General features: G+C 34.4%; 6 protein-coding genes and 1 long non-coding RNA gene across 7 annotated transcripts; 2 read left to right on the top strand and 5 right to left on the bottom strand.

Moving 5' to 3' along the window:
• Nucleotides 1-659: 659 nt before the first annotated feature.
• LOC122596180 (stem-specific protein TSJT1) lies at nucleotides 660-4,500 on the bottom strand. The gene is made up of 5 exons (XM_043768710.1): nucleotides 4,195-4,500; nucleotides 1,994-2,234; nucleotides 1,753-1,873; nucleotides 1,163-1,272; nucleotides 660-941 (listed from the first exon to the last, which is right to left on the bottom strand). The coding sequence occupies exons 1-5, from the start codon at nucleotides 4,395-4,397 to the stop codon at nucleotides 906-908; spliced, it is 711 nt and encodes a 236-aa protein (XP_043624645.1). The 5' UTR covers nucleotides 4,398-4,500; the 3' UTR covers nucleotides 660-905.
• Nucleotides 4,501-13,509: 9,009 nt separating this feature from the next.
• LOC122597656 (chitinase CLP-like) lies at nucleotides 13,510-14,829 on the bottom strand. The gene has a single exon (XM_043770229.1). The coding sequence runs from the start codon at nucleotides 14,827-14,829 to the stop codon at nucleotides 13,510-13,512; it is 1,320 nt and encodes a 439-aa protein (XP_043626164.1).
• Nucleotides 14,830-15,596: 767 nt separating this feature from the next.
• On the bottom strand, nucleotides 15,597-16,958 carry LOC122597655 (chitinase CLP-like). Its single transcript, XM_043770228.1, has one exon. The coding sequence runs from the start codon at nucleotides 16,956-16,958 to the stop codon at nucleotides 15,597-15,599; it is 1,362 nt and encodes a 453-aa protein (XP_043626163.1).
• A 3,069-nt stretch (nucleotides 16,959-20,027) lies between these two features.
• Nucleotides 20,028-21,200, bottom strand: LOC122597654 (gamma conglutin 1-like). Its single transcript, XM_043770227.1, has one exon. It carries the CDS (start codon nucleotides 21,183-21,185, stop codon nucleotides 20,028-20,030), a length of 1,158 nt encoding a protein of 385 aa, XP_043626162.1. The 5' UTR covers nucleotides 21,186-21,200.
• Nucleotides 21,201-22,364: 1,164 nt separating this feature from the next.
• LOC122596622 (chitinase CLP-like) lies at nucleotides 22,365-23,672 on the top strand. Its single transcript, XM_043769234.1, has one exon. It carries the CDS (start codon nucleotides 22,365-22,367, stop codon nucleotides 23,670-23,672), a length of 1,308 nt encoding a protein of 435 aa, XP_043625169.1.
• Nucleotides 23,673-23,989: 317 nt separating this feature from the next.
• Nucleotides 23,990-24,844, bottom strand: LOC122596623. The gene is made up of 3 exons (XR_006323346.1): nucleotides 24,713-24,844; nucleotides 24,413-24,478; nucleotides 23,990-24,304 (listed from the first exon to the last, which is right to left on the bottom strand). It is a non-coding gene; the product is annotated as an uncharacterized LOC122596623 (long non-coding RNA).
• Nucleotides 24,845-26,075: 1,231 nt separating this feature from the next.
• LOC122597653 (chitinase CLP-like) lies at nucleotides 26,076-27,491 on the top strand. Its single transcript, XM_043770226.1, has 2 exons — nucleotides 26,076-26,888; nucleotides 26,964-27,491. Exons 1-2 carry the CDS (start codon nucleotides 26,076-26,078, stop codon nucleotides 27,489-27,491), a joined length of 1,341 nt encoding a protein of 446 aa, XP_043626161.1.
• The last annotated feature ends 488 nt before the right edge of the window (nucleotides 27,492-27,979 follow it).

Raw genomic sequence — 27,979 nt, 5'->3', positions numbered from 1 at the left:
GTATTATGGTAAATTTTGAATGATTTTTAGGTATTTAAGTTATTTTCTAAACCATTAAACATCGAACATAGTGTGTATCCTAATTCTTGAAGAACACATGAATTTCTTAATTCTTGAGACCAAGTGTATAACCCAAGATCGAATGACCTAATATTCTATGTTTCTAGTTTTCAGAAATGTATCTCACACGTCCACATATAATTATAATTTATCATTCTTGAAACTAAAAGCCTATTAGTTGGGGAGAGGAGACCATTCCATATATGCAGTGTCCCTAGTGTGTTCTTAGAGTTTTTTTTTGGAAAGAAAAGAAAGAAATACATAACAAGTTGGCTTCTTGGGTTTAATTTTAAGATAGAAAGGAAATAAAATGATATGATTTGAAGGGATAATTTAGTTGTTTTTATATAGTAAAAAAATTTCTCCCCATATTTGGGGGATGATTCAAAAGGAAACAAACTTAGGTTCTAAACCTTTTCCTATCTTTTATAAACCAATCTCAATGATGTAATGAAGTCGCATATTGTTCTGACGTTTGTTCGGTATCAAACATAATAGTCATCAGTGAAACAACAATTGTACTTGTATTTCAAAAGCATACATAAATTCATATCTTACCTTGCAATAACAGACCAAGAACAACATATACACAAGGCAAATAGATCAAAGGCATACATTATACATTTATGTCTATCCAAACTTTATTACACAAGCAAGATATATGTCTCTGTACACATAAGAACAACATTAAGCTGAAAACTACAGCCTCGGCCTCTAAAACCATAAAAAATGAAAAGACCAAACATCTATACAACATCCTACTAAAGGTGTCGCGCTCCAGTGTGATGGGATCCTCACATGTTGTCGTTATGGAAGTAGTGATAACCGGATAAAAAGATAGATGTTTACTGAGTGGCTGAGATTACGGATGGGCCTTCCACCTGATAAAAATATCATCCAAGATGTCACACTTTGCTTGACACTTGACAACAACATATACCTAATGTATATTGGAACAATAATAATACTGACAATAATGGAGTTCCACATTTGGGACCACAGGATATATACTAGAAACCACAAGAAATATATAGAGGCGAAAACGACCAAATATATTTAAAAACAATTACGCATACTTAGTGAACATGATTTAATTGGTTACCATGAATTTAGCGCCCCATATCTCTTCCTCGGTTGCAGGAACGGCTGTGATCTTGTTCTTAGGATTTTCGTAGCATCTGAGCTCTCCAATTGCTGTCGAGTAGTAGCATCCTGTAAACCATCAAGGAACATATTAGAGAGCTTGAAATGTAGAGGTGATAATTTTATGAACAGTCTCCTATGAAATATGTTTTGTCTCTAATAGCTTGAAAGGGCTAACGGATGACGCCCCCTATTCAGGTTATCCGGAAAAGGGGAGCCTTTATGAGTATGATGTACAAAGCCTAACCGGAATATCCCATGACTGTTTTCAACCTTGCCCATAGTAAAGTAGTAGATACCTTTAAAAGAAAAAGTAGAGTAGTAGATGTATACTTGGTAATTAAAACATTGTAAATGTATATCATTTAATTTTACAAAATATACATTTTGACCTTGAAAATTTATTAAAATTTGACAAAATTTTGGAAAAATAATGTTTTGGGTCAAACACAGCCTTGCCGGGACTTAAAAATATGCATTTACGCAACCCACTCATTTAGCTATCGCTATTGAAAAGAACCGGTTTAGGGGAAAAGGATAGAACAGAACCTTGTGGGAAAGAAGCAAGTGACTTGCCACAGGCACCTTTGAGCAAATCAGCATCATTTGCAAACGCAACACATCCATCAGCTGTGATTCCCCAATACAAAGGAACCTTACCATGTTGATCCTGTCATTATCGTTACCAACACCACTCAGAATGAATTAAAACATAAATACGAAACACATCTCAAGTCATATAAGTATTATTGTCATTACAAGAAAAATTAGTCAGGGAATTATGACTTACTGTGGCCACAAATAAAGTAGAGGTTGACTTGTCAAAAACAACAAAGGCAAAGTTTCCAATAAGGTGACCCACAACTTGGTTTATAGGATATGGAGCGCGATCACGAAGAGCCTTGTACGCCTCAATAACCAAAACGACCTCGTTGGCTGACTTGGAAAGTCCGTATTGTTGCTTTAGGCTACCCAAGTTGTCAAGTGCTCCTTCGAACAAGCAAAATATTTCATCCTTGACCGCGAAAGATCTGTCATGTTAATTACATAGACTTAGTATCAAAATTTAAAGTTAAAATGCTTAAAGAATCATATGACATATCACCAAAGTATTATTGATAGTAAAAAGGACATTTTAAGAAATCATTAAAACCAAAGTAGATAGAATAATTAAATCCTATTTTTTGTCTTGACAAGCAATAATCAACTTTTGAATGGGCCACACAAGTCACAAGGTTACAAAAAATTCAATAAGGATACATGACTTTTTTTTGATGGTGGTGTGGCTAGTAATAAATATAGGCCAATAATTAACTACGAATTGTTCAATGCTTACTGAATTTTCGGATAAGCCCAAAGACGGGAAAAATTAACACACTAAAAAGGACCTCCCTTTTATTGTGTGAAAAGACTATATAAGTTATGAGTGAGGATGAGATAATATAAGATATATAAATTCAATTTATGTTATATTCCTTTTTTGAGGAATAATAGATTTTTGCCATGACCTTTAACAACAAAGAGGTAGGTAAATGGAACTTTTTTTCCAGTGGAGAATAAATTAAAATCATTATTACAGAGACTAATTAGCAAGAAAGAATCCATTATTATGTCATTATCGCTCACGATAATTCGCCATGCTTCAGGAACTTATTTTTTATTGATCTTTTTTTAAAAGGTACGTGACATAATTAAGGACAACTATGTGCCCATACTTCTATTTATAAATTCTAATATGTATTTTTCTTAGTAGATATTTTATCAAAATTAAAAGTTATAATACATGGAGATCGTTAAAAAGCATCTTCCTGAGTATCAATCATTTTCCTTAAAATAACCTATGTTTGATCTCATATGCATCAATCCCAATAGTAGAGTTAGTCAAAGGATAGCTCTAGAAATTTTGACTGTTGAAATGGAAAACACAATCGAAAACAATCTTTTGAAAACATATTCTACTTTATCCCAATTTGAGAGTAAAAAGTATGGCAAAAGCAAACTTGCAATTTTCACATTTTAGGTAATACTAACGAAAACTAAACCAATATGATTCCATATCTTTTTAGTAACATAAAAACAGATCCCAAATTACTTGGCAGGAAATGCAGGATAGCATATATACTACAGAATATAGTACTTTTTTTTTTAGTATTTTACTCATCAGTTAAAGTTTATTATTTCTATTTAACAAGTACTCCCGTATAATACAAGTTTATGCGAGATGAGCTTAATTGCTTATGTAACAAAATATATCAAACCAACCGATAAGACTTAGTATATTAGTAGAAGCAAACTAATACGTATTCCATATTGAATATATCTTGTTATTACGATCGATAACATCGATAAATAATTCATAGCACTCACCGATACGTCATATATTCTGCGACAAGTGGCAATGAAAACAACTACTTATGCAGAGGTATTAAAATAAACTACAAATTAAGGCTTGTTTTGTTTAGAGAAAAAAGGACAATAATTTAAGAGCTTAATTACTTCTTCTCAAAAGCTCTTAAAAATTTTTATGCATCAAATGTTTAGTAAATATTAAGATTAAGATTCGGTATATAACAAAATGAAAAGCAATAAGTCGATACGTACTTAAGAAAGGTTCTTAACGTAAAAAGGATGACACTTAATTATACCTTTTTTAATACACTCCGATATACGCCATAATAGTAGTGTATATAATTATCTTAGATACGCTTTGAAAATTAATCATCAACATCTAACCATGTATCACTTAATTTTCACTTCATATATAATAGTGTATATTATCTTAGATACGTAGTAGTATATTTTTAATTTGATTGATTAACCAAACTTCTATATATGCGTTATTTAGCAACAGTAATTAATTTCAGCTTCTAGATTCTAACATCGACACAAACACAAAGTATTGATCATCATACATAGATATACTATAAATATGTAATTGTAATTATAATTCATAATAATAATATTGATCAAATTGAAACAGAATTTTTATACCTAGGACGTGTAAGGGACTCATTTTGATGAGTATAGGCCAATTGAGCATCATCACCGATCTGCATCGACACCGCCGACTCGTTGCTTCCGATGAACCGGTTGATCAGCGCTTTTGACGAGATCTTCGGCGACGGTGTACGGCTTCCGGCAGCCACCAGCTCTTCCGGTGGTGATACTATTGAGCTGCTGAACACACCTAACATCTTTCTATCTATATATAGTTATATATACTATATATCAAACCTGAAAGAAATGAAAAGAGAAATAATTTTTAAATTTTGTGTTTGATGATAAAAATGAAACAGAGAAGTGATAGAAATATATGAGAGTGTGATCAACGGATGGTGAAGCAATTTATAATGGAATGTGGGGGCAGTTTTGTCTTAACAAAATTATTTCGTTTTCAATTTTAACTTTTTTTAACTAGTGGTTGTCCTATTGATACGGTTTAATTATTTTTTTACAAAAACGTCATTTTATTTTTACTTTTGCTTTCAAATTATACGTATATTAATATATATATTAAAAACAAATGTACGAAAATACGTGTTAAAAATAGTAATGGGTCACTTTTATTTTTTTGGCCCGTTTTCAATTTCTTAACAGACCAACTTCATTTTCTTTTAGGCCCGTTTCATTTTTTAATTTTCGTCTTGACATATTATTTTTTAATCTTTTAAATTGGTTCCAATTTATTTACAAAGATCACTTAATTTAAAATGCGTGTAAAAATAGTAACGGATCACATTTATTTTTTTTGGCGCGTTTTCAATTTCTTAACGGACCAACTTCATTTTCTTCTGGGCCTGTTTCATTTTTTAGCTTTCGGCTTGACATATTATTTTTTAATCTTTTAAATTGGTTCCCATTTGTTTACAAAGATCACTTAATTTAATTGTATTTTTTTATTTTTTAGATTTGTTAAGATCATCTTATCTTATTACACGTGAACTATTACATAATATATATATATATACACACACACACATAGGAGTAGTGTGTACGTTTTGAATATATACACCTAACCATCTCCAAAAATTATATATATTTCGGTTAATGTTTTATTATTATGGATTATTTTCGTTTCACTTTCTATTTTTAATGATTTTAAAATTTAGCTTTAATTATGTTTGTAATATAATTTTGTGTTAACCAATGGGTAATAGCACAGTAGCCATCAACCGTCACTTTACAATAGGGGTCTTGAGTTCAAGTCTTGCCAAAGGCAAGCTTGAAATAATCAGGGGATAACTAAGTGGTTGAGATTCACCCATTATAATTCTGTTATAAAATTGTAATGTCAAAACTCTTTAAGTTATAATTGCTTATTTATTAAAAAAAATTAATATCAACTTAGTTTTTTACTATGTAATGTTTTTGAAAGCATGTTATAAATTTTATATAATACTTGACACAATAAATATAATGTCTCCCGGGCAACGCCCGGGTGACGTATCTCGTTTGGATGAAACTTATAATTCTTAAAAGACCTTCTATTAATGCACCACATAAATATGAGAAGTGAAACTTGAACCTAAGTGAATCATTTCAAAGATAATTTACGTTTACCTTTAATCTTCAACCGCCTAATTATAGTATCAAAGTATTTATTTTAATTTAAGATAATAATAAGAATGAAATGATACAAAAGTAACAAGATTTCGTTGGTAGAACTCGGTCATTGATTCCTCACTATGCTAGTTTGTCAAAAATGAAAAACAATGATGTATATACAGCACCATTTCAAGCAAATGTTTTAAATACCGGTATATACCGGCCGTTATTATTGGTATTATCGGTATCGGAAGATACTCCGGTATTTTAAGCCCGATATTTTTCTGGTATTTTCACTATTCAATACCGGTCGGTATTTCCGGTATTCCCGGGATTTTCCGGTATTACCATTCCGGTATTTTCAAAGAAAATTTTTTTGAATTCTTTAAAAAATTATATTTATGTTACTTTAATATTATTTTTTGCTATACGTGGACTTTAAACTTATATTTTGTTATAGATACTCATTTGGTATTATTTTTAGTGGATTATAATTGTATTTTGACTATATTCGTTGAATTGTAACAAGTTTTGTATAATTTTTATAAAATAAATTAATATAGTCGTATCGTCCGGTATTTTCAGTAATACCGATAATACCGGAAATTTTTTTCTAACCAGTATAACTTAAATATCGGTTTTTAATACATTGGTCGAAAGCATCAATATCCTTATAATAATAATAATAATTGAATTGAAATGCTAATGAAAGCAAATGGTGAAAGCATTGGTAACGAATTGAATAGCATTTGGAGAAGTAGGGCCAAGTTTATGGCGATGATCGCCGTGTTAAGATGGTGACAGACTATGACCCACAAGCCATGTTTATGGATGGATGGATATTTGGGATTTTGGAGGGTTATGTAGTATGGTAAGATCGACAAAATTCTATTTTGTTAAGGTGATGGTTTTCGATTTGGACACAATATATTGTTCTGCAGTACATATGAAACGAGATAAAACTGCATTTGATTTCAACGTGGATCATTACGAGGCTCACATCGTTTGATCAACGTGAGAGAAACAATACAAGAAAAGGGAGAGGAAGTAGCAGTTTGTTTTCCATTAGGTTTAATTTATAGTGAGAATGTGAGATCGTCATAGTGAAACAATGAATATATTGTGCATGATTGTCAAACTTATATACTCTATTGGAAAATGAAATATAAGGCCTCGGCCAACCCACGACACCTTCCTTCCTTTTTCTCACTGCCACATCAGTTTTTCTCTCTCCTAAAACATCTCTTCCTCACTCACTACCAACCCCGCCTCTTCCTCACCTCTTATTTTATTTTAATATATCAAAATAAAAAATACAAACTTAATTTTATTTATAAAAAAACATTACATTACATTAAATAAAAACACATTACATTAATTAAAAAAAAAACATAACAAACAAAGTAGATAATTAAAACATTACATTTAAACTAAAACTAGATGAAATTAAACTACATTATTCAAACTAAATAAAACTACTCGTCGCTCTTGTCCTCGTCGGCCTCTTCCTCGTCTTCGGCATTTGCATAGAACCTGCTCCCCCACTTTTCTTGCAGGTGTGCTCGATATGCCATGTGAGCCTTCAAGTCTTTCCTCGACAGACCCATAGGAATCGGTTTTGCCAAAAACTTCATGGCATCCCTAATCTGGGCTTCTTCCAAAGCCTCTTGTTGGGCTCGAAGATACGCAGTAAGAGTTTGGGACGCTTCCAAACCTGATGACCGGTTAGATGTAGCATCGAACACCTGTTTGTCATCCGCTCTGCTTTGCCGGCCCTGCTCACTAACTCTCTTCAACGCCGCGCCAAACTCCCTAACACCTTTTGTTTTTTATCTTGTTCCATTTGCCATGTATTTTGCTTTTCGTACGGGAACCAAATCTTGTTTCCCTGTTGAACATTTCCATAATTTTATTCCAAAAAATGACATATGATTGATTCCTACCCACAACCGAGTCCTGCGAATAATGCACCCAACAATGTGCCAATAATTCGTGGTCATCATCCTCCCAATTTCTTTTCTCAAGCGGTTTTCTGGGCCTCCTTTTCCCCCCGGCACGAGCACGAGTTTCAACTTCATCTTCATCTTCGTCATCAGCAGAGGCGATGCTACCCGCTTCAGGTACATTGACCGGGTTTGGTTGTTGTGGTTGATGTTGGTGTTGTTGGTATTGGAAAGCCATTTGAGCTTGAGCTTGGGCTAACACCATTCGTTGTTGTTCGTTCCAATTATTACCAATAATTGGATTGTAACCTATAGTGTTATAAAATGGTTGTGAAAATGGTTTCACGAAACAACTTGCATAAGGACCCATAGAGGACAGCAGGTTGGAAGAACTTGTGGGTTGGCTTGTTTGGCCTTGGTTTGTTGATGAACTCGCCGGTGCCGGGTATTCAAAAATTTGTTGCCATATATCGGCACTCACGTTTTGATTTTCGTTAAAGTTTTCATTGTTGTTGTTCATGATTTTGGTTAAGGAGGAGAAAATGAGATAAAGATTTGAAGATAGAAAAGAATGTATATGTTTGTGTTATTTGAAAATTGAAAGTGAAATGAGAAATGAAGGTGAAATGGTTGTTTAACCAAAAAAGAAATAAAACAAAAAAAAAACTATCGTTGATATTTGAAAATTAAAAAAAAAAAGTTTTTTTTTATTTGATTATGAGCTCGGCCCCACTTGCACGCTCCTCTCTCTCGTCGTCCGTGTTCCACCCATCGACGAGCCGATCGACACACCGCTACCAACGACTTCCTTGTCGACACCATCAATGAAGAGCCCACAAAAGGGGCGTTGGCTGAAGCCTAATCATTTCTTTATCATGTCAAAATCACTTATCTCCTTGTCTCTCACTCAACTGCTACATTTGTGACGATAAAAAATGGGTAAGTTTCAAGATTAACAGTGCCGTCTCATAGATTTTAAAGGTCCCGCACTGTATTATTTATAAGGACCTTTATCCATATCATTTACGTATTCTCTCATTTTATAAAATAAAAAAAAAATACCTTTTATAATTAGCAATTCCAAACAGAAACACAATATCACATTGTAATTGTTGGGTATTATGATATGAATATTTAATACTAGCAAAAGAAAATTAAACTTTTGGGCTCTTAAACAAAACTAGGCCGTGTTCGTTTGAACATGTTGAACACCCTCAAATCCGGCCCGATTAATTAAGTTTCATCCAATACTTCTACAAGCAAGTTCAAGCCCATGTATCTATTTCAAATTTGGTATTTCAGTTTATGTTTAAAGTGATGTTGTAGTGTTGATTTTGTAATCTTGGCAAGACATCTTCCGTCAGTTGTAACATATGTTAAATCTCAATCAATATAATATTATCTTTTGTTGAAAAACCGATTTTTTTTTTTAATATCAAAATACCAGTCATCAAATTAAAAATGAATTATTCAATTTATGTGTGTGACGAGCATATATTTCATCTAAAGTTAAAATAGGGAAATCGGTTTTATTTGGTGAGACGGAGTTAATAAAAAACAGTGGGCTTTGAGTTTGATCCAAATATTAAAATCGAGCGGTCTATTATGATAATGCAATCCTCGTCATCTTTGACATTTAATATAGGACATGATTCTCTATATTCCGTAATCACATGAATCTATCACACTCTATTCTACCATATCATCACACTTCTAAAAGATATTTCGAGTCCATAACTATTCGTGAACTCAAAAGTAATTCAATTTTTTGATCAAACAATTGGATTAACTATGTGTAAAGATATGTACTTTATGACGAGTTAAAGTTATTACTAATTTGTTCATTAAAGTTAAAGATTTGTACATAATGCAAAATGTTTTATACACTAAGCTAAAAAAAAAAGTAAATAACTAGTACTTTCTAAAGTCTGGTTTCATGTATCATTTTAGAATTCTCAGCACACATTACATAAAACTCATGCCCAATAAATTATCATTTTCATAGATGATCACATCATCACAAAGTATAATTTCTCAACTTGTTTTTTACAAAGTTCAAATTTGAGGTTTGTAACCTTTATCTGGTGGCTCATGACCCAATGTGGTCACATGATGATTTTTTTTTGAAAAATGTGGGTCATTTACTCGTAATATGAGATCTAACTTACGTTGTTTCAATAGGGTCTGCGCTAAGGATCCCTCTTATCCTCAATACCTTGTAGGAAGAAAATCCTTCAATTAAAGTGCTTAAAGGCACAACAGTTAATTGGGATAAAACCTTTTCCCCTTAATAAAATTTGAACCTGGGTTTTGTATCACTGGGATCTAGCTTACGTTGTCTTAACCGGGTCCGCGTTAGAAAGCCTTTTCAACCTCAATACTTAGCAGGAGGAGAAACCTCCAACTAAACCTTTTTGAAGGCACGACATTTAATTGGGATAAAACGACTCAAACCTGCTTCACTGAAGGTTTTTTTTGTAAAATACCTTGAAGTGTCTTTTTCATGTTTTGAACTCAAGATCTTCAGCATGAAAAACTGGTGGTCAATCATTGAGCTACAAGGGAAGTACAATAACAACTCTTAATCGTTTAGATGCTTATAAAGTATTATTATTATGCCCACGCAATTTTAAGACTGGTTGAGATATTATTAAAGAATCAAGAAGATTACAAACAAAATACATGAATAATTGGAAATTAATCAAATGTACAAAAAGGACTGACGACAAGTTGGTGATAAAGACGCCCATAGTTTTTGGGAGATGGCCAGTTGTTTTTTTGTTAACATTTCCTTTTCTAAATTTCTACAGTGTTGAAAACGACACATAACAATTCTTTTATCTAAATTATACTTTAATAATAATCAGTATAATATGTAATTACTCATTAATTTGTTTGTTTCAGATAGCCTTTTACTATAAGAAATGATTATCATACCACAAAAATCGATAAATTTACCATACAATATAACTTTTAAAACATATTGTACAAATCAGTAAAGAATATATATGTTAGATTAATTAATACATATGATACATATATCACTTCCTTTTTACTATAGTCATACTACTAGATTATTGTGAATAATTGATAATATATTAAATGTTTCAATGTGTCATAATGATCTACATTGACAATAAAAAATATGATATAAAAAACAGTAAATATGATATACAATGATACACATTGTATAGTTATATATTTTCCACATTCTGTTGTTGTTGTTGGCTTGTTTGTTAACAACCAACAAGCTTCACAACGAGCTAGTAAGCTACTAGCAATATATTGATAGAAAAAAAAGAGGTAAAGGGCCGGGTGGTACTAGCATTTTTGTGCCTTTCAAAAAATTACACAAGTACTTAAACCGGAAATCAGGTTTGTCCGCTATTTAGGTCTCTCGTTCATGGAAATATTAAGAAAAACTTTTAGCGCTAAACCGCAAACACAAACAAACAAAAACTCATAATAAATAAAAAAGAAAAAGGAAAAACCCATTAGGAAGGTAGATAAAATTTATGGGCTTCAAAAATTGTGGGCTTGAAGCCCTGGATCCTTTTGACCTGGCCTGCAGTGAAGGTTTCGTTGCCCATGCCCAACTGCCCAGACCGTATAGTGCGCCATATCTAGGTTCAATGCTTCCATTCATTCATATATTTATAGTCTATAGATGGATTCTCTCGGTCTTATCTATACTATGTTAATAGTATATTATAAAACAAAAAACCTTTAAATTTTCAACATTAAACTTAAATTTTCAATATTAATTTTAAGTAACTTCCCAAAATGCCCCCTGTCAATTCTATATTTACCTGAAATAATTATATTACCCTTTCTCTCTCCTCAAATCTCAACCAATCATTTTTTTTTTCTCCTTCATAAATTATTTATTCCCTCCAATTCATTCAAAATCTTTTATGTCAAAAAACGTACATCGATAAATCATAAAAATTATACGGGTGTTCTTAAAATTTCATGCTCTTTCATTAGAGATGTCATTCGATATACTTTCGACGAATTTTTAAATCCAAGGGCGGATCCCATACGGCTAAGGCATTTGGCTATCACACTCTATGACATATCACTTCCTATGACCTATCACACTCTATGACCTATCACTCCATCATCTCACCGCCGCAACGCGATCTCGTGTTAATAAACAAACTACCCTCTTCCTTTTCAATTCTCTACCTTTAAAAATACCCAAAATACCCTTAATTTTCAACACATTTCTAACTCCCACACTAAATCTACCTAATATATCCCTAAAATATTTTATACCCATATTTATCCAAACTATTTATCTCATTTATTAATTAATTTAAATATTTTCACATAATATCTCTATAATATTCTTAATAAAGTTATTTACAAAAAATACATCCCTTAACCATAAAATAACTACACTACTATTTACGTCAATTAATTTTAGATTAATAACCACATTGTTACCACCACCGCCACTAGCACCACCCGTTGCCTCCACCGCTGCCGCATTGCGCGGGTACCCATCTCGTTTGTTAGACATATCACATCTATTGTGTTGTATTTCTGTTAAATTACTAGATTTTGCTAATGACATTTGTTATCTAAATTTTATAGGTCAATCAAAATTAATTGCTTTCCTTTTTGAGCCAAAAATGCATGTAATATATATATATATTTTGAAAAGTTATTTTGAGAAACTTTTTTTTTTAGAACTTTTGAGAAATTTTCAAATCAAGCCCAACTGATGATTATTCTTTACATGAAAATTATTTTTTGATTGTTTATAGAATAACTTATGTGTAATTTTGAAGTTTATAATTGTGTGGAGGCATAGATTATCATCCGTTATACAATTATGTGGAGATTTGGATTCTTGATCACATGTGTACGAATATTTCTATGATTACATGTGATCGACTTGCATACATGTGATCATAGCAATATTCTTGCACTTGTGATCAAGAATCCAAATCTTCACATAATTGTATAACGGATGATAATCCATGTTCCACACAATTATAAACTTCAAAATTACACATAAGTTATTCAGAACACAATCAAAAAACAATTTTTAATTTTCATGTAAAGAACAGTCATCGGTTGGGCTTGATTTGAAAAGTTCTCAAAGGTTCTCGCCAAAAAAAGGTTCTCAAAATAACTTTACCCTATATATATATACACATATAAACATTTGCATTGTTTAACACAAACTTTTCTTATAGGTAGTGAATGCGTATTACTACTACTACTACTAGCATGTACCCATGCGTCGTAGTAGTATCGTTTAAAATTAAAGTAGCCGTTAAATGTGGCGGTATCGGTGAGTGGTAATGGGGTGGTGATGATAGCAACGATGTGTATGTGTAGTAGGATAAGCCCTTAGGTATATTAGAAACGACTCAACGAGTTATGATTTGAACAAGAGTTTTGTTAGGAGAGGAGTATTATTAGGATTTTAAGTGGATGTTTACAATAGTTATAAAAATAATAATAATAATAATAATGTCAGAAAGTTTTGTTTTTTTTTTTTTTTTTGCTGTTGATGACAATTCTAAGAGATGTCAATTGTCACATATGAACTCTTAATGACTAGTATCAACAGACTGAGAAAATTATGGAGTAGCATATGCTAACAACATCATAGATATAGATCAAAAGGTACACTTTTTGATAGACAAAACTTAAAACATCAACTCTGGTTTTTGTAACACACACTATTCCTCAAATTACAATGAACAAGAACTTCCTAATTAGGCTGCATTCCGTATCAGGCTATAAGTACAAGAACAAAGTGATCTGGCCTAATTGACATGAGTAATTAGTAGTACATTAATTAATTAAGAAAACTACCGGTGGTAAAGTTAAAGTTTGCACAGGAAGTATCCTTTGTTAGTAAAGAAGAACTGAAACCCAAAGTTGAATTTTCTAAATCAAACACTAGGAAGTTATTCTCCATCTGAAATGCCCCGATCACGATTGCATGATCACTTGCCAACCCACCATCAACAAACGCGAAACATGCCACGTCTTCTGTAACTTGTTTCATGGAGTTGGCTGTTGATATAGTCCAATTCTTCCCATTAGGGAAATTAAAATCAATGTCAGGGACATTGAAATCATTTCGGGTTCCATTGGTGATGGTCCTTAGACAAAGGCTAAACGGTGCAACTGGCTCTGCACGAGGCATACGTTTTGTAACCACTGAAAACCTTCGAATCACTGGATTATAAATGTCGCTTCTAAGTGTGGTGTAAGGCTCGGTTGTACTAAGTTTTGTAGTTGTGCTCCCTGGGATATCAATAGACCGACGTTTGATAGAAATGGCATTCACACCGATATAGTAACTAAAAGAATCTGAATGCTTTAGTAATGGAGTATAGGAAAGTAAACTCCTTAAGTCTACATCCGAGTGAGGAAGAAGGTAATAAGGACCCGATCCAAAGAATAAAACCCCATGATCAGACGGTGTGCTTGGTAAACATAGAGCTAAGCTTGTTTTAAGTGATGATTGGTGGTAATAAGCTGGTAGTGCATAAGGGGAAGAAGAAAACGCCATGACGCCAGACACTTGTGCAGGAAATGATTCAAACGTAGAAGAAGGTGCACACGCAGCGTAAATATTAATATCATGGTAAACAAGAAACGGATTTCTACCATCACTTGCATTTGCTGCGAAAGAGTCACCATTGAGCTCAGGTTGAGTGCAATTTCCATCAACCGGGTTCATAACATTGACTGGGCATGTATGAAATCCCCAACCTGGTAAAGTAGAACTATTGGTCAATGGCGGGCAGGAAGGATTTTGATAAGAGTAGGAACTTCGAATTTCTGAGCATTCGTGTTCTTCACTAGAAATTGGAGAGGTGCAAAGCTTGTTAGTTGGACAACTGGATTCTGGAATCCTGTTCCATTCCAGGATGCAATCGTGCCAAGTCAAAGGAGCTTCTATGTCTATAAGGAAATTTGCATGCGAGAATTGCATGTTCACGAACGTTGTCATGAGTTCAATGCTATAGAGAGGTTTAGGAGTATCGGTATGTTTAGTTACAGGAAAAAGAAAAGAAGTGTAAGTTAGTTTAGTTTGTGCCAAGGCTTCATGTTGATGAGAAATGAGTGCAAGAAACAGAGCAGTTAATTGCAAAAAAAGCTGCATTTTCTGGTGTTTGTTTGTGTGTAAATCTTACTAGTTGTGATATTTTATAGAGTAGATCAGCGGATTTATATAGATATGAGACAGATTATGTATAACATTCATACTTCATACATGTAGTAATAATATATACAAGATTTTATTAAATTGTGTTTCCAGGTACATTTATATAACATTTTAATGAACTCACGAATCTAGTCTTCTAAATTTAAAAATGTGTTTGATACTTTTAGGCATGACAGTCCAGAAGTTTAAATATATATTCTACAAGTATATGATGAGTTTGTTATATTGTTGTTTGTCATTTAGGTGGTGAGATGGATGTTGTTAGGTTGTGGTAGTTCTTAATTTGTTCACCTGTTATACTGTGATTTCCATGTTAGCCCATTTATGTGTATCATCATTAATTTTTACGAATTTTCGTTAAACTTTAAAGGAGTTTTTCTTGACATAATTGGTTTAAAGATGCATGCATGGTTTCCTAATATGAATTCAGTGTGATGGTGTAGCGGTCATACAATATTGCAGTAAGTCTAAATGAAAGTTTTGTTTGTGTTTATTATAGGCAATTAAGCACACACCACATAATTAGACACAGAGTCCCTAATGTTACTTAAACCCACAACCTCTAGGCCAGAGAACCTTTGGCAAGTACAGCTCGATCGAGTGATATGAGAAAACGTATATGATGCATTAAAACAAAACATAACTATATATGCGTAAAGTTTCTGTTCCAAAGGGAAGAAGGCCTATTGAAACTTAATCAGCCACTACCAGGCCATGGTAAAGTTGAAATTTGAACAAGAAGTCTGCTTACGTAATAATGAAGAACTAAACCCAAGATTTGAGTTCTGTAAATCGAATAAAAGAAAGTTATCCTCAAACTGAAATGTTCCGATAACAATTGCATGTTCACTTGTAGCGCCACCATCAACAAATGCCAGACATGCCACTTCTTCTGTTATTTGTTTCATGGAGTTAGCGGTGGATATACTCCATTTCTTCCCACCTTGAAGATTGAAATTAATATCTGGAACTTTTAATCCAACTTTGGTACCATTGGTGGAGGTGTTAAAACAAAGGCCAAATGGGGATACCGGGTTTGTAGGAGGGATCTGCTTTGTAACCAATGAAAACCTCCGAATAACATAGTTATAAATGTCTGTTCTAAGAGTTGTGTAAGGCTCAAATGTGCTAAACTTGGTAGTGGCATTTGCTGGAATGTCGATAGACCTCTTTTTAATTTCAATGGAACTGACACCGATAAAGTACCCAAAAGAAGCGGGATGCTTTAGTAATGGTGTATAAGAAAGGAAACTCCTTACATCAACATCTGAGTGGGGACGAAGATAATAAGGACCATTTCCATAGAAAAAGATCCCAGGAGCAGCAGATGTGCTAGGTAAACATAAGGAAAATGTTTTATTAAGCCACGCCATATCTAGAGAAGACACAAACGAATAAGGTGATGACGAAAGTGCCACGACCCCCGTAACATCAGCAGGGAAGTATTGGAATGACGAAGAAGGAGCACATGCAGCGTTTGTGGAGGCATAATCAAGACCATCTGGAATAGGGTTCCTTCCATTAGTAGTGTTCACAAAAAAGTTATCATAGTTAAGAAAGGCTGCATGACATGGCCAGTCTAACGGGTTATTTACATTGTTAGTACATGGGCAATACCCGCCAGGTATTCGGATAAATTCATCGATGGGGCATGGGCAAGTCCCGTCAGGTGGTATGGTAGTGTTTCTTATGCGTTGGCAGTAAGGATGTTTAGAAGAGTAGGAATTCCGCAGTTCTGGACAGAGATCTTCATCGCAAGCGACGGCGAGGGTGCAAAGCACGTTATCAGGACAAGTGCCTTGATATATGTCCGGTTTCACTATGCAATCATGCCATGTTAAAGGAGCGTCGACGTCTATAAAGAAGTTTGTGGGTTTAAATGGTGAGTTTCTTTTATCTGTCATGATCTGGACACTATAGAGAGGTACAGCAGCATCCGTATGTTTGTGAATTGGAGCAAAAAAGGAGCTGTAACGTGGTTGAAATTGTGCTATAGCTTCATGTACATGGGAGATGAAGGCTGCTAGGAAGACTATAGCTATTATTACTTGTTGAAGGTGAAGCATGTTTAAATGATTTAGATTTTCTCAGCAGACTTGATTAAGCTTGTGATTTCAAAAGGGCATCAAGCTGGATTTATATAGAGATATATATATGGTGGTGGACCATGTGCACATCCTATAAAATTTCACTTGGGGCTAACTTGGTGGCATAAAAAGATTTATATGATGTTATGTTCGGATGTAACTAACACAAAGGGAGAGGGTGTTAACTAAAAATAGAAGTCATTGACCCAAAGTATAAGTGACACAGCTCATATAATACTAGCTTTTGTATAACACAAAGGGAGAGGGTCTTTGAATGTAAGCTAGCTTTTGTATAATTGTATGCTACATAAGAAAAAGATATTCAACTTTATGTCTAACCAAATCAAGCCATGGATATGCCTGTTTTTTTTATACATATCAGGTATGAAATTTTATGCCTAACCGAATCTAGGTATGGGTATATCTTATTAAATAGTACGTTTATGAAACAGCATTGTTTTTGTACATTATGTTCCAAAATAAAAATCACATAAAGCCTATAAAGATAGCCAACTATAATGTTCAATAAAACTGTTGCTGCTTTCTTGTAAACTTTTATCAAATCAGCTTGTGACTTTGTTTTGAAGGGTTTTATCACTGTGCTTCTATGATGGTTCCTATTTCCTTAAAGACTATGTATTAAAAAAAAAGGTAATGGGGGAAACCTTAGCCCCGGTATGTATTATAATTCAACCTTTTATGAACAGCGTTTTCACATGGTCTTCCAACTACGATTTAATGTTCCCATTGTAGTATTAATATATGTATCTCTTATGAACACAAAGCCATTGCACAATATGTACTACCACACTATTCCACAGCCGCACCAGTTTCCAAACATACTTAGCCTCTCCACAGCGTGCAGATTATGACAAAATAAGTAAAGATGCATTGTAGACACAAACACGCTAACCCATAGCTAGTTAATTCCACTTTTTAACCGCCCCAACTGGCTATTGGAACTCCAACAAACAGCTCCTTTAGGCTGTTTTGTGACTTACATTTGAACCACTTGCACACACCCGTTTTTAGCAAATCTTATGTATTTTGGAATAAATTCGACCATACTTTCATTACCTATTTTCAATTTTTTTACCAAAACTATACACGAAAAGTTACAGCTTTAAATTTTTTTTCAATAGGCAGTTTTGGCTGCTGGACGCTTAGCAAGCAGCTCCAAACGGGGCTGTTTTGAGACCCATATTTGAACCTCCTAGACACGTCTGTTCTCTGCAAATATTATACGATTTCAAAGATTTTCAACCATACTTTCATCAACTACTTTCATTTTTTAGCAAAACGAGAGCAAGTACCCGCGCTTTGCGGCGGTGAGATGGTGGGGTGATAGTTTATAGAGTGTGATAGCCAAATGCCTTAGCCGTACGGGCTCCGCCCTCGGATTTAAAATTTGTCGAAAGTATATCGAATGACATCTCTAATGAAAGAGCATGAAATTTTAAGAACACCCATATAATTTTTATAATTTATCGATGTATGGTTTGTGAGATAAAAGATTTTGAATAAATTGGAGGAATAAATGATTTATGGAGGAGAGAGTAAAAAAATGATTGGTTGAGATTTGAGGAGAGAGAAAGAGTGTTTGGTAATATAGAATTAATAGAAGAGGCATTTTAGGAAAGTAAATGTTGAAACTTAAAATGTAAACAGGGTAGATCTGCTTAATAATATAGTATAGATTTTATAATTTATCGATGTATGGTTTGTGAGATAAAAGATTTTGAATAAATTGGAGGAATAAATGATTTATGGAGGAGAGAAAAAAAATGATTGATTGAGATTTGAGGAGAGAGAGAGTGTTTGGTAATATATAATTAATAGAAGGGGCATTTTAAGAAAGTAAATGTTGAAACTTAAAATGTAAACATGGGAGATCTGCTTTATAATATAGTATAGATATAGATAATATAAACAGAAAGCTACACCCCCTCAAAAGTGCCAATAGCAATTTTTGGCTGCTGGACACTCATCAAATAACTTCAATGGGCTGTTTTGCGACCCATACTTGAACCACCTAGATACATCAGTTTTCTGAAAATCTTGTGTCATTTGAAGAATCTTTGACCATTCTTTCATTATCTACTTTCAGTTCTTACCAAAACAATATACACAAAAAGTTACAGCCCCTCAATAACTGCCATTTCTGCTTTTTGCCCAAGTTGCCAGCCGACCCGTTTTTGCAACTTTTGTGATTCAACCTGTTTCCCTAAGATACTATCATACTATCACTTCCAATACACTATGACGTGAAGAATTCAGTTAATATAATTTATGGAAGACTTCCAATTCAACTCTTTCAAAGTTTGACACCAAAACAGCCAAATGGGCCAGATGGCCAAACTGTACAAATTCAGACTTTTTATCTATACTACTATATAAAAATTATAACCCATGTTGAAAGTTTTTTTTAAAAAAAGACATGCGCATTTACCAAAATACCCTTAATAAATTAAATCACCATCAACCTTTAATTTTAAATCACACCATTAGGCTAAACGGAGTAGGGGAAGATGAAGAGCCGCCATGTGGCAAGAAAATTTTGGTGGGAAAAGTGGGGAATGGTGTAGGGGGCGAGATTTGGGCGAGAAGGAGATTTGGAAGGAGAGTTTGGGCGAGAGAAAAATTCCGCCCATTGGTGTTTTGGGGGCGTAAACGGCGAGAGGGTTGGTGTGGAGGGCGAGAAAAGGGGGAGAGAAGGGGGAGATGCGCCCCACTCCGTTCAGCCTTAGTCCATTATATTATAAAATATCTCTACGTACTAACCCCCTTTAAATCCAAATTTTTGAAACCATCTATAGCTCACTAAAAATCCAAAATTTTGATGTTACCATGTTTTTCATACTTGTCGTTGATCATTTTCCAACTAATCATGTGACTATGTAACTGAGTCCCTAATTTTACCAATAGAACAGAACCATTGGTAAGTACAACTCGATCGAGTGATATGATTAAATGTAAATGATATATGCACCAGACAGATAAGAGTGGGTAAGTTTCTGTTCCAAAATGAAGAATTCTATTGAAATTTTATCAAAAAGTACTACTACCCATGGTAAAGTTGTAATTTGCACAAGAAGTCTGCTTACGTAATAATGAAGAACTAAACCCAAGATTCGAGTTCTCTAAGTCGAATAACAGAAAGTTATCCTCAAACTGAAATGTTCCGATAACAATTGCATGTTCACTTGTAGCGCCACCATCAACAAAGGCCATACATGCCACATCTTCTCTAATATGTTTCATGGAGTTAGCGGTCGATATACTCCATTTCTTCCCATCTTGTAGAATGAAATCAATATCTGGTAATTTTAATCCAACTTTAGCACCGTTGGTGGAGGTGTTAAAACAAAGACCAAATGGCGCTTCTGGGTTTGAACGAGGGATCCGTTTTGTGACCAGTGAAAACCTCCGAACAACAAAGTTATAAATGTCTGTTCTAAGAGTAGTGTAAGGCTCAATGGTACTAAACTTGGTTGTGGCATTTCCGGGAATATCGATAGACCTCTTTTTAATTTCAATGGAATTGACACGGATAAAGTACCCAAAAGAACCCGGATGCTTTAGTAATGGTGTATAAGAAAGGAAACTCCTTACATCAACATTGGAGTAGGGACGAAGATAATAAGGACCATTTCCATAGAAAAAGATCCCAGGAGCAGCAGATGTGCTAGGTAAACATAAGGAAAATGTTTTCTTAAGCGGTGGTTGATCTAAAGAAGTCAGTAACGAATAAGGGGATGAAGAAAATGCCATGACACCAGTAACATTAGCAGGGAATGACTGGAATGATGAAGCAGGAGCACATGCAGCGTTCGAGAAAGCAGCATAGAAACCAGGAACAGGGTTCCTTCCATTGGTAGTGTTCACAAAAAAGGTATCAAAGTTAAGAAGGGCTTGATTACATGGCCAGTCTACTGGGTTATTTACATTGACGGTGCATGCGCAAAACCCCTCAGATGATATGGTATCTTTTATCCGAGGGCAGTAAGGACTTTCATAAGAGGCAGAAGTTTGCACTTCTGTACAGATATATTCATCACAAGAGACAGGGGACGTGCAAAGCACGTTATCAGGACAACTGCCTTGATACATGTTCCATTTCACTATGCAATCATGCCATGTTAAAGGGGCGTCAATGTCTATAAGGAAGTTCGAGTGTTTGAATTGTGAGTTTATGTACGCCGTCATTATCTGAACACTGTAGAGAGGCTTAGCAGCATCCGTATGTTTGTATACTGGAGCAAGAAAGGAACTGTAAGGTGGCGGTGATTGTGCTATAGCTTCATGTACAAGGGAGATAAAGGCTGCTAGGAAGACTATAGCTATTATTAGTTGTGGAAGATGAAGCATGTTTGAATGATTTAATTTTCTCAGCAGATTTGTTTTGATTAACTGTGTGATTTTGAAAGGGTTTGAAGAGCTGGATTTATAAGTACATATAGATATATATATGATGGACCATGTGCTTATCCTATAAAATTTCAATTAGGGCTAACTTGGTGGCATCAGAGAAGGAACTTGTACAATGTAAATAGTTCGGGGTTTATGTAAGGCCAACTATATATGTTAATGTAATCCTCAATTACACATGTGCTAATGATATGCCAATGAGGCCTAAATTATACCGTATGCTTAAAATGTTAATGCAATCCTCAATTACACATCACGATAACAGAAAAAGAAAAAGTCATTAGCGTGTATAACAGAAACTTTACCATGCAAATCCCACTTAGAAGCTATATATGGCGACCTTTTCAGATACATATACATATTCAAATTCAAAAACTTACGTCGCAAGATTGTGGGCCAATACCTTCTACTTTTGCTGATAATCTATCCATTCTTACGTGCACTTGAATTATAAATAACCTCTTTTAATAAGAAAAATATAATAATTTAAAAGTTAAGGTGAGAACATCAAGAATTTAAAGATGAAATCTTTTGCTTTGTCTGCCTTCTATTTCCCTGGCACCCTTGTTAGTTTTCGATTAGGCCAACATTCTTTAAACCCGTACGTGTTACACATAATATATTCATAGATTGATGTATAATCAGTTAATCACTCATACTGGCCATTTACCAAGGTATTTAAATATATTTGAACCCGTGTACACATGTATAGAGGGAATAAGGGTGCCACGTAAGTCTTACATTGCATCAGTTTTTAGGAGTCCTCAAAGACGACTATTTATCCTTTCGATCGTAAAATTCATACCAGTTCGGTAAAATAACAATATAACCCTTTTAATAGTATTTAATACACACAGTTATGTACGTATATGTACATAAAGAACCATAACACATCTATATAAATCTGTTTGATGCCCTTCAGAAACTACACTTGAGAATCTATACAAATATTCAAAAATGCATTTGCTTCTACACTTAATTGTTATTGTTTTAGCCTTCATTTCTCACGAACATAGAGCTATGGCACAATATGTACCGCCTTACACTTCCATAGTTGTTCCGGTAAACAAACATACGGATGCTGCTAAGCCTCTTTATAGCGTTCAAATCATGACATCATATGTAAATATGCAATACTCGCATGCCAACTTCCTTATAGACATCGACGCTCCTTTCATATGGCACGATTGCATACTGCAGTGGAACATATATCCAGGAAGCTGTCCAAACAACACCCTCTGCACATCTCCCGTTTCTTGTGAAGAATATCAATGCACGGATGTGCGAACTACTTACTCATACGAGAATCCTTCATGCCCTCCAGTAACCAACAGCTCCACCTTGCCTGGTTGGGGAGATTGTACATGTCCAGTCAATGTGGCGGACCCTGTTACCGGCTCTTGTGGTGAAGCCCTGCTTAACTATGATGAATTTACCGTGAACACAAGCATTGGTAAAAATGTTTTTACTGGTTTATATGGCGCTTATCCCAATGCTGCATGTGCCCCGCCTTCCTCTTTTGAATCGTTCCCTGCAAATGTTACTGGCGTCATGGCACTTTCATCCTCGCCATACGCCTTACCAGCTTATTTATTTCAACCCCTCAAAAAAACATTAGCACTATGTTTGCCTAGCAAATCCTCTATGCCTGGGGTTCTTTTCTTCGGAAGTGGTCCTTATTTTCTACTTCCCAACTCGAGTGTTGATGTGAGAAGTTACCTTTCTTATACTACATTACTTAAGCATCCAGATTCCTTTGGATACTTTATTGGTATCAATGCTATTGTAATCAAACAGAAATCTATAGGGATTCCCGGGAATTTCTCTACCAAGCTTAGTACACTTGATCCTTACACCATTCTACGAACTGATATTTATAACCGCGTGCTTCAGATATTTTCACGCTATACAGTCGGAATCCCCAAGGTAAGCCCAATTGCTCCCTTTGGCCTATGTTTCAGGATCTCAACCACAACCCATGCTGGTTTCAAGTTTCCTGACATTGATTTCAATCTAAATGATGGGAAGAAGTGGACTATATCCATGGCTAACTCCATGAAACAAATAACAAAAGACGTGACATGTCTGGCTTTTGTTGATGGTGGTTCGACAGCTGAACCTGCAATTGTGATCGGGACCTATCAGTATGAAAATAACTTTCTCGAGTTTGATTTAGAAAATTCGATCTTTGGTTTTAGTTCTTCGTTGTTGCTAAAGCAAACTTCTTGCTCAAACTTCAACTTTACACTCACTGATGGAAACTAAGCTATTTCTTCTATAGTACTTTCAGCCAAATATGTATATGTATCCCTCAATAGTTTGCTTTCACTATAAAAAGTTCGTTGTTCAGATTCAGTCTTTGTCAAAAAGTGCAACATATAAAAAGATCCTAGTATGTTGTTTCTTAAGGCATAAGAAGTTTGAGTATAAGTTAAAGCAGCTAGCAAAAAATTTGAGACTACAAGCGACAATAATAAACATGAACAACAATGTAGGTAAACCAACAGTCATGTAGCATATTTTAGATGAAGGTTATGTATTTATCAAATTAAGATAACCCATATCATAATATTCAGCCACAAACCGATAGCACCTATGTTTATATCATTTATAGAACCCTAATAAAACCATGAGATGGCAATGGCGAGTCTTGACACAATATCGTGTGTGTCCTTTTCTAACCTACTGTAAGTCGATAAGAGGTCACTGGACTAGTGGGTTGGCTCGGGTTGGATTGGGGAGCTAATCCGGAACATAGATTATATATGTAACTGACCAGATGGTATTACCGAGCCATGGCTTTAATTGTAATTGGTAGAAAAGGACCAATAGATTCCACCTAGGCGTGTCAAATTTCCACCCAAACATTATATCAAAGGCGTGTGATCATTTTTTACCTAAATCATTCAATCGGATACAATTCAGAGATTGACAATACTGGTCAATCCAATAAAACTAATATATCCAACATATAGTTATAAATATCTGAGAATTGGGTGGATTACCTGAAAAAATAGTATTTAAGAATGACTGTAGGGAGTTTCTGATTAATGAATGAAATCCTTGATAACCTGCAAAGTGAGGGAAACAAATGCATTAGAAATAAAGAGAATTGCATAATACTTGATTCAAGGTCACAGAGCCACAACCAACTCATAGTTTTTTCTTAACCTAATTGATGAAGAAAACATGGAGATGAATTAAATAAAAATTACCAAAACATATTGTAATTTTCATTTCAACTAACCAAAAAAACCAACCCTAAATCAAATAATAAACGAACAGCATAAGAGATTACTCCTTACTATTCATCATTTCCGTTTTTTTTAAGGGTTTGTGATTTTGAATGAAAGGAAGTTGATTCCAAACCAACTCACGTTGTGCCAAATAGCAGTGGGACTGCTTGTCTGGGCCCAATATAAGTGGGTAAGTTATTAAACTGGATTCAGTTGTATCCATAAAATAGAATAAAAGTACCCATAAAATAAAAATTTTTGAGTTTGGTTGTAGAAAACATTTTTTATTTTTCACTTTTGTTTTTTAAGAAAATATGAAAAACAGAAAACGCTATCTAATCATAGTTTTCTAAGAATGTTTTCCAAGAAAACAAAAACAATGTTTTTCATTTTTTCATTGATAACTTGAAAACATCTTTTTCTTGTTTTCCATTTTTCATTTCCATTTTCCATTTCATTCCTCTCCATTCACTCCATCTCTAACATGTTTTCCAGTTTTCTAATTAAAACGCGTTTTCAAAACTTTTATTTGTTTTTTAGGAAATAAAAACTTCTTTATTTTCTAGAAAATAAGTTATGAAAAACTAGAAATTATTTTCTAACAACCAAACGCGCCCCTAGTTACTGTAATTTTCCGATTCGTGAAAAGTTGTTCTAATTAGTTAATCTTAAAAATTCGTTCACATTAGTTTTGGGTTAACATTTCTATTTAAAAAAATAAATAAATAAAAAATAAAAAAACATTTCTATAACATATAGATCGGGTTTGTCCTCAACTTCACCGACCTATGACCTAGTCAACCGTCCCGTAAGCTTGACCATTGACTATATCCATAGAGCGATTTTTTGGGGTCCATATGTAACAAATGCATGAGTAACAAATTTTTAAATCATAATTATTTTTCGTAAAGGAATCTAATATTGATTTACTCAAAGACAACAAGATAAAAGACGTTAACAGTACGTATATGTGGATGGATTGCAAAATCGGAAAGTGTGACCTAATGTGAAGGTATAAAGTCATCACATACAAATTAAAACTTGAAGGTTTAGTTGGGAGTTTCTCCTCATACTAGGTATTAAAGGTGAGGGGGCTCTTTAGCGCGGACCCGGTTAAGACAACGTAAGCTAGATCCCCTGTTGCGAGCAAATGATCCGCAATTGAAATTTTGACTCACAACAAAGTAAAGATGATGCAAAAGTCGTTGTTAATTTGTTTTCAGGATTATGGAATAAGGTGTTATCGTATGTATGTAGAATTGTAGAAATAGAACTTCTGACTTTCAAAAGTAGTGTAACAAACGTACAAACAACACAATGGCCTAATAAGCTAGACATGCAATGTGTATGTATATAAATATGTGTATAGATGCCCATAATTCAAAAAGTACATTATTAATCACTCGTACTATTATTCAAAAACATTCAAAAAATGGTTTCGTTTCTACGACTAATGGTTGTTGTCATAGCAATCATCTTTTATCAGCTTGAAACCGTAACTATGTATCCATATCCATTTACTTCCCTAGTTGCTCCGATAAACAAACATATCGATGCCGCTAAGCCTCTCTATAGCGTTGAGATCATGTCCAAAAACGAGAACGCTGATTACCTGTTTAGAAACTTACTTATCGATATTGAAGCCCCTCTCACATGGCACCAATGCCTCTTGAAAGATTCACAAGTTGGACCTTTTTTTTGTCCTTATGACGATACGCTTTGCAACTGGCCGCTTGGCTGCAACGAGGATCCGTGCGCGCAATTGCAGGTTGCTGATTCGTACCAGAACCCTTCCTCGTGTCCTAATATATACAATGTACCTAGGCCACGAAGCGTGGATACATGTGCATGCCCGGTCAACGTACTTGACCCCGTTACGGGATCATGTGACGTGGCATTTGTCAATTATGACCATTTCACCATGCATACAAGCAAAGGTGCAAATTTTTTAACTGATTTGCACACTGCTTACCCTAACGCTGCCTGCGCTGATGATTCATCAGAGGCAGCGTTTGAATTGTTCCCTGCCAACGTTACTGGCGTCATGGCACTTTCATCCTCGCCTTATGTCTTATCAAACACTTTATATTTTCCGCATGCAAAAACAATAGCTATGTGTTTACCTAGCACATTGTCATCTTCTGGAATTTTATTTATCGGAAAGGGTCCTTATTACCTTCTTCCCCAATCTGATGTTGATGTGACGACTTACCTTTCTTACACTCCACTTCTAGATCCTCAAACGGTTGGCCTTCCGTCGTCCCCAACGCCATCCCCTGAAGCCCCACCATCCCCAGAAGCCCGATACGGTCCACCCAAGACGTTTGAATACTATATCGGTGTAGATGCTATTGTTATCAAAAAACGTTCTATCTCTATTCCACCGAATACAACCGCCAAACTTAGTACAAACAATCCTTACACCATTCTTAGAACCGACATTTACAGTAGCCTGATTCAGAGGGTTTCAAAGGTTACAAAAAAAATCCCTCGTGCGAATCCTATCGCACCGTTTAGCCTTTGCTTCAAAACCACCTCCAACAAAGATCCATCAAAGGTTAGTAGTATTAAAATCCCTGATATCGATTTTACTCTACAAGGTGGGAAGAATTGGACCATGTCGACGACTAACACCGTGAAGCAAGTAACCAAAGATGCGGCATGCGTGGCGTTTGTCGATGGTGGTGCGATGACGAGTAGTGGGCCTGCAATGGTGATAGGATCATTTCAGTTTGAAGATAACTTTGTGGTGTTTGATGTGGAGAATTCCATGTTCGGGTTTAGTTCTTCTTTGCTACGCAAGCAGACTTCTTGTTCAAACTTCAACTTTACCATCACAAAGAATTAATATATAGCTTTTCATCATCAGATCAAAAAGCATATATATATATATATATATAGTTAACTGGGATAACCGGGCAATATATTATTATAGTAATTACTCGTTATAGTTTACTTTCATTTTCTCAACAAGTGCCTTGATTGGTCAATCATGTTTCAATAATGATGTGAATTCAAGAAATAATAATAATAATAATACTTACTAGTTTGACTTTGAAAGTTTTTTTTTCTGAACTTTGACTATAATTATATTTTGAAGTGATATACAACGCTTGATATAAAATATATGAATGCATTGAGTTTTGAATACACTTTTCAATGATATAAGTTTCATCAACTATTATAAAATACATACAAAAATATTTACGGTCAAAGTTAAAATTAAAAAAAAACTTTGAAAGTCAAATTAAGACACTTAAGATGAGACGATACGATCATTTTTGATAGATAGTGAGAGTTTAAAATTATCATAACTAACAAATAAATTGAAATAAT

This window comes from Erigeron canadensis, chromosome 4 (genome assembly GCF_010389155.1).
Source record: "Erigeron canadensis isolate Cc75 chromosome 4, C_canadensis_v1, whole genome shotgun sequence".
NCBI lineage: Eukaryota > Viridiplantae > Streptophyta > Magnoliopsida > Asterales > Asteraceae > Erigeron > Erigeron canadensis.
Note: the sequence above shows the minus strand (reverse complement) of the source record. Positions and strands in the feature narration are given on the sequence as shown.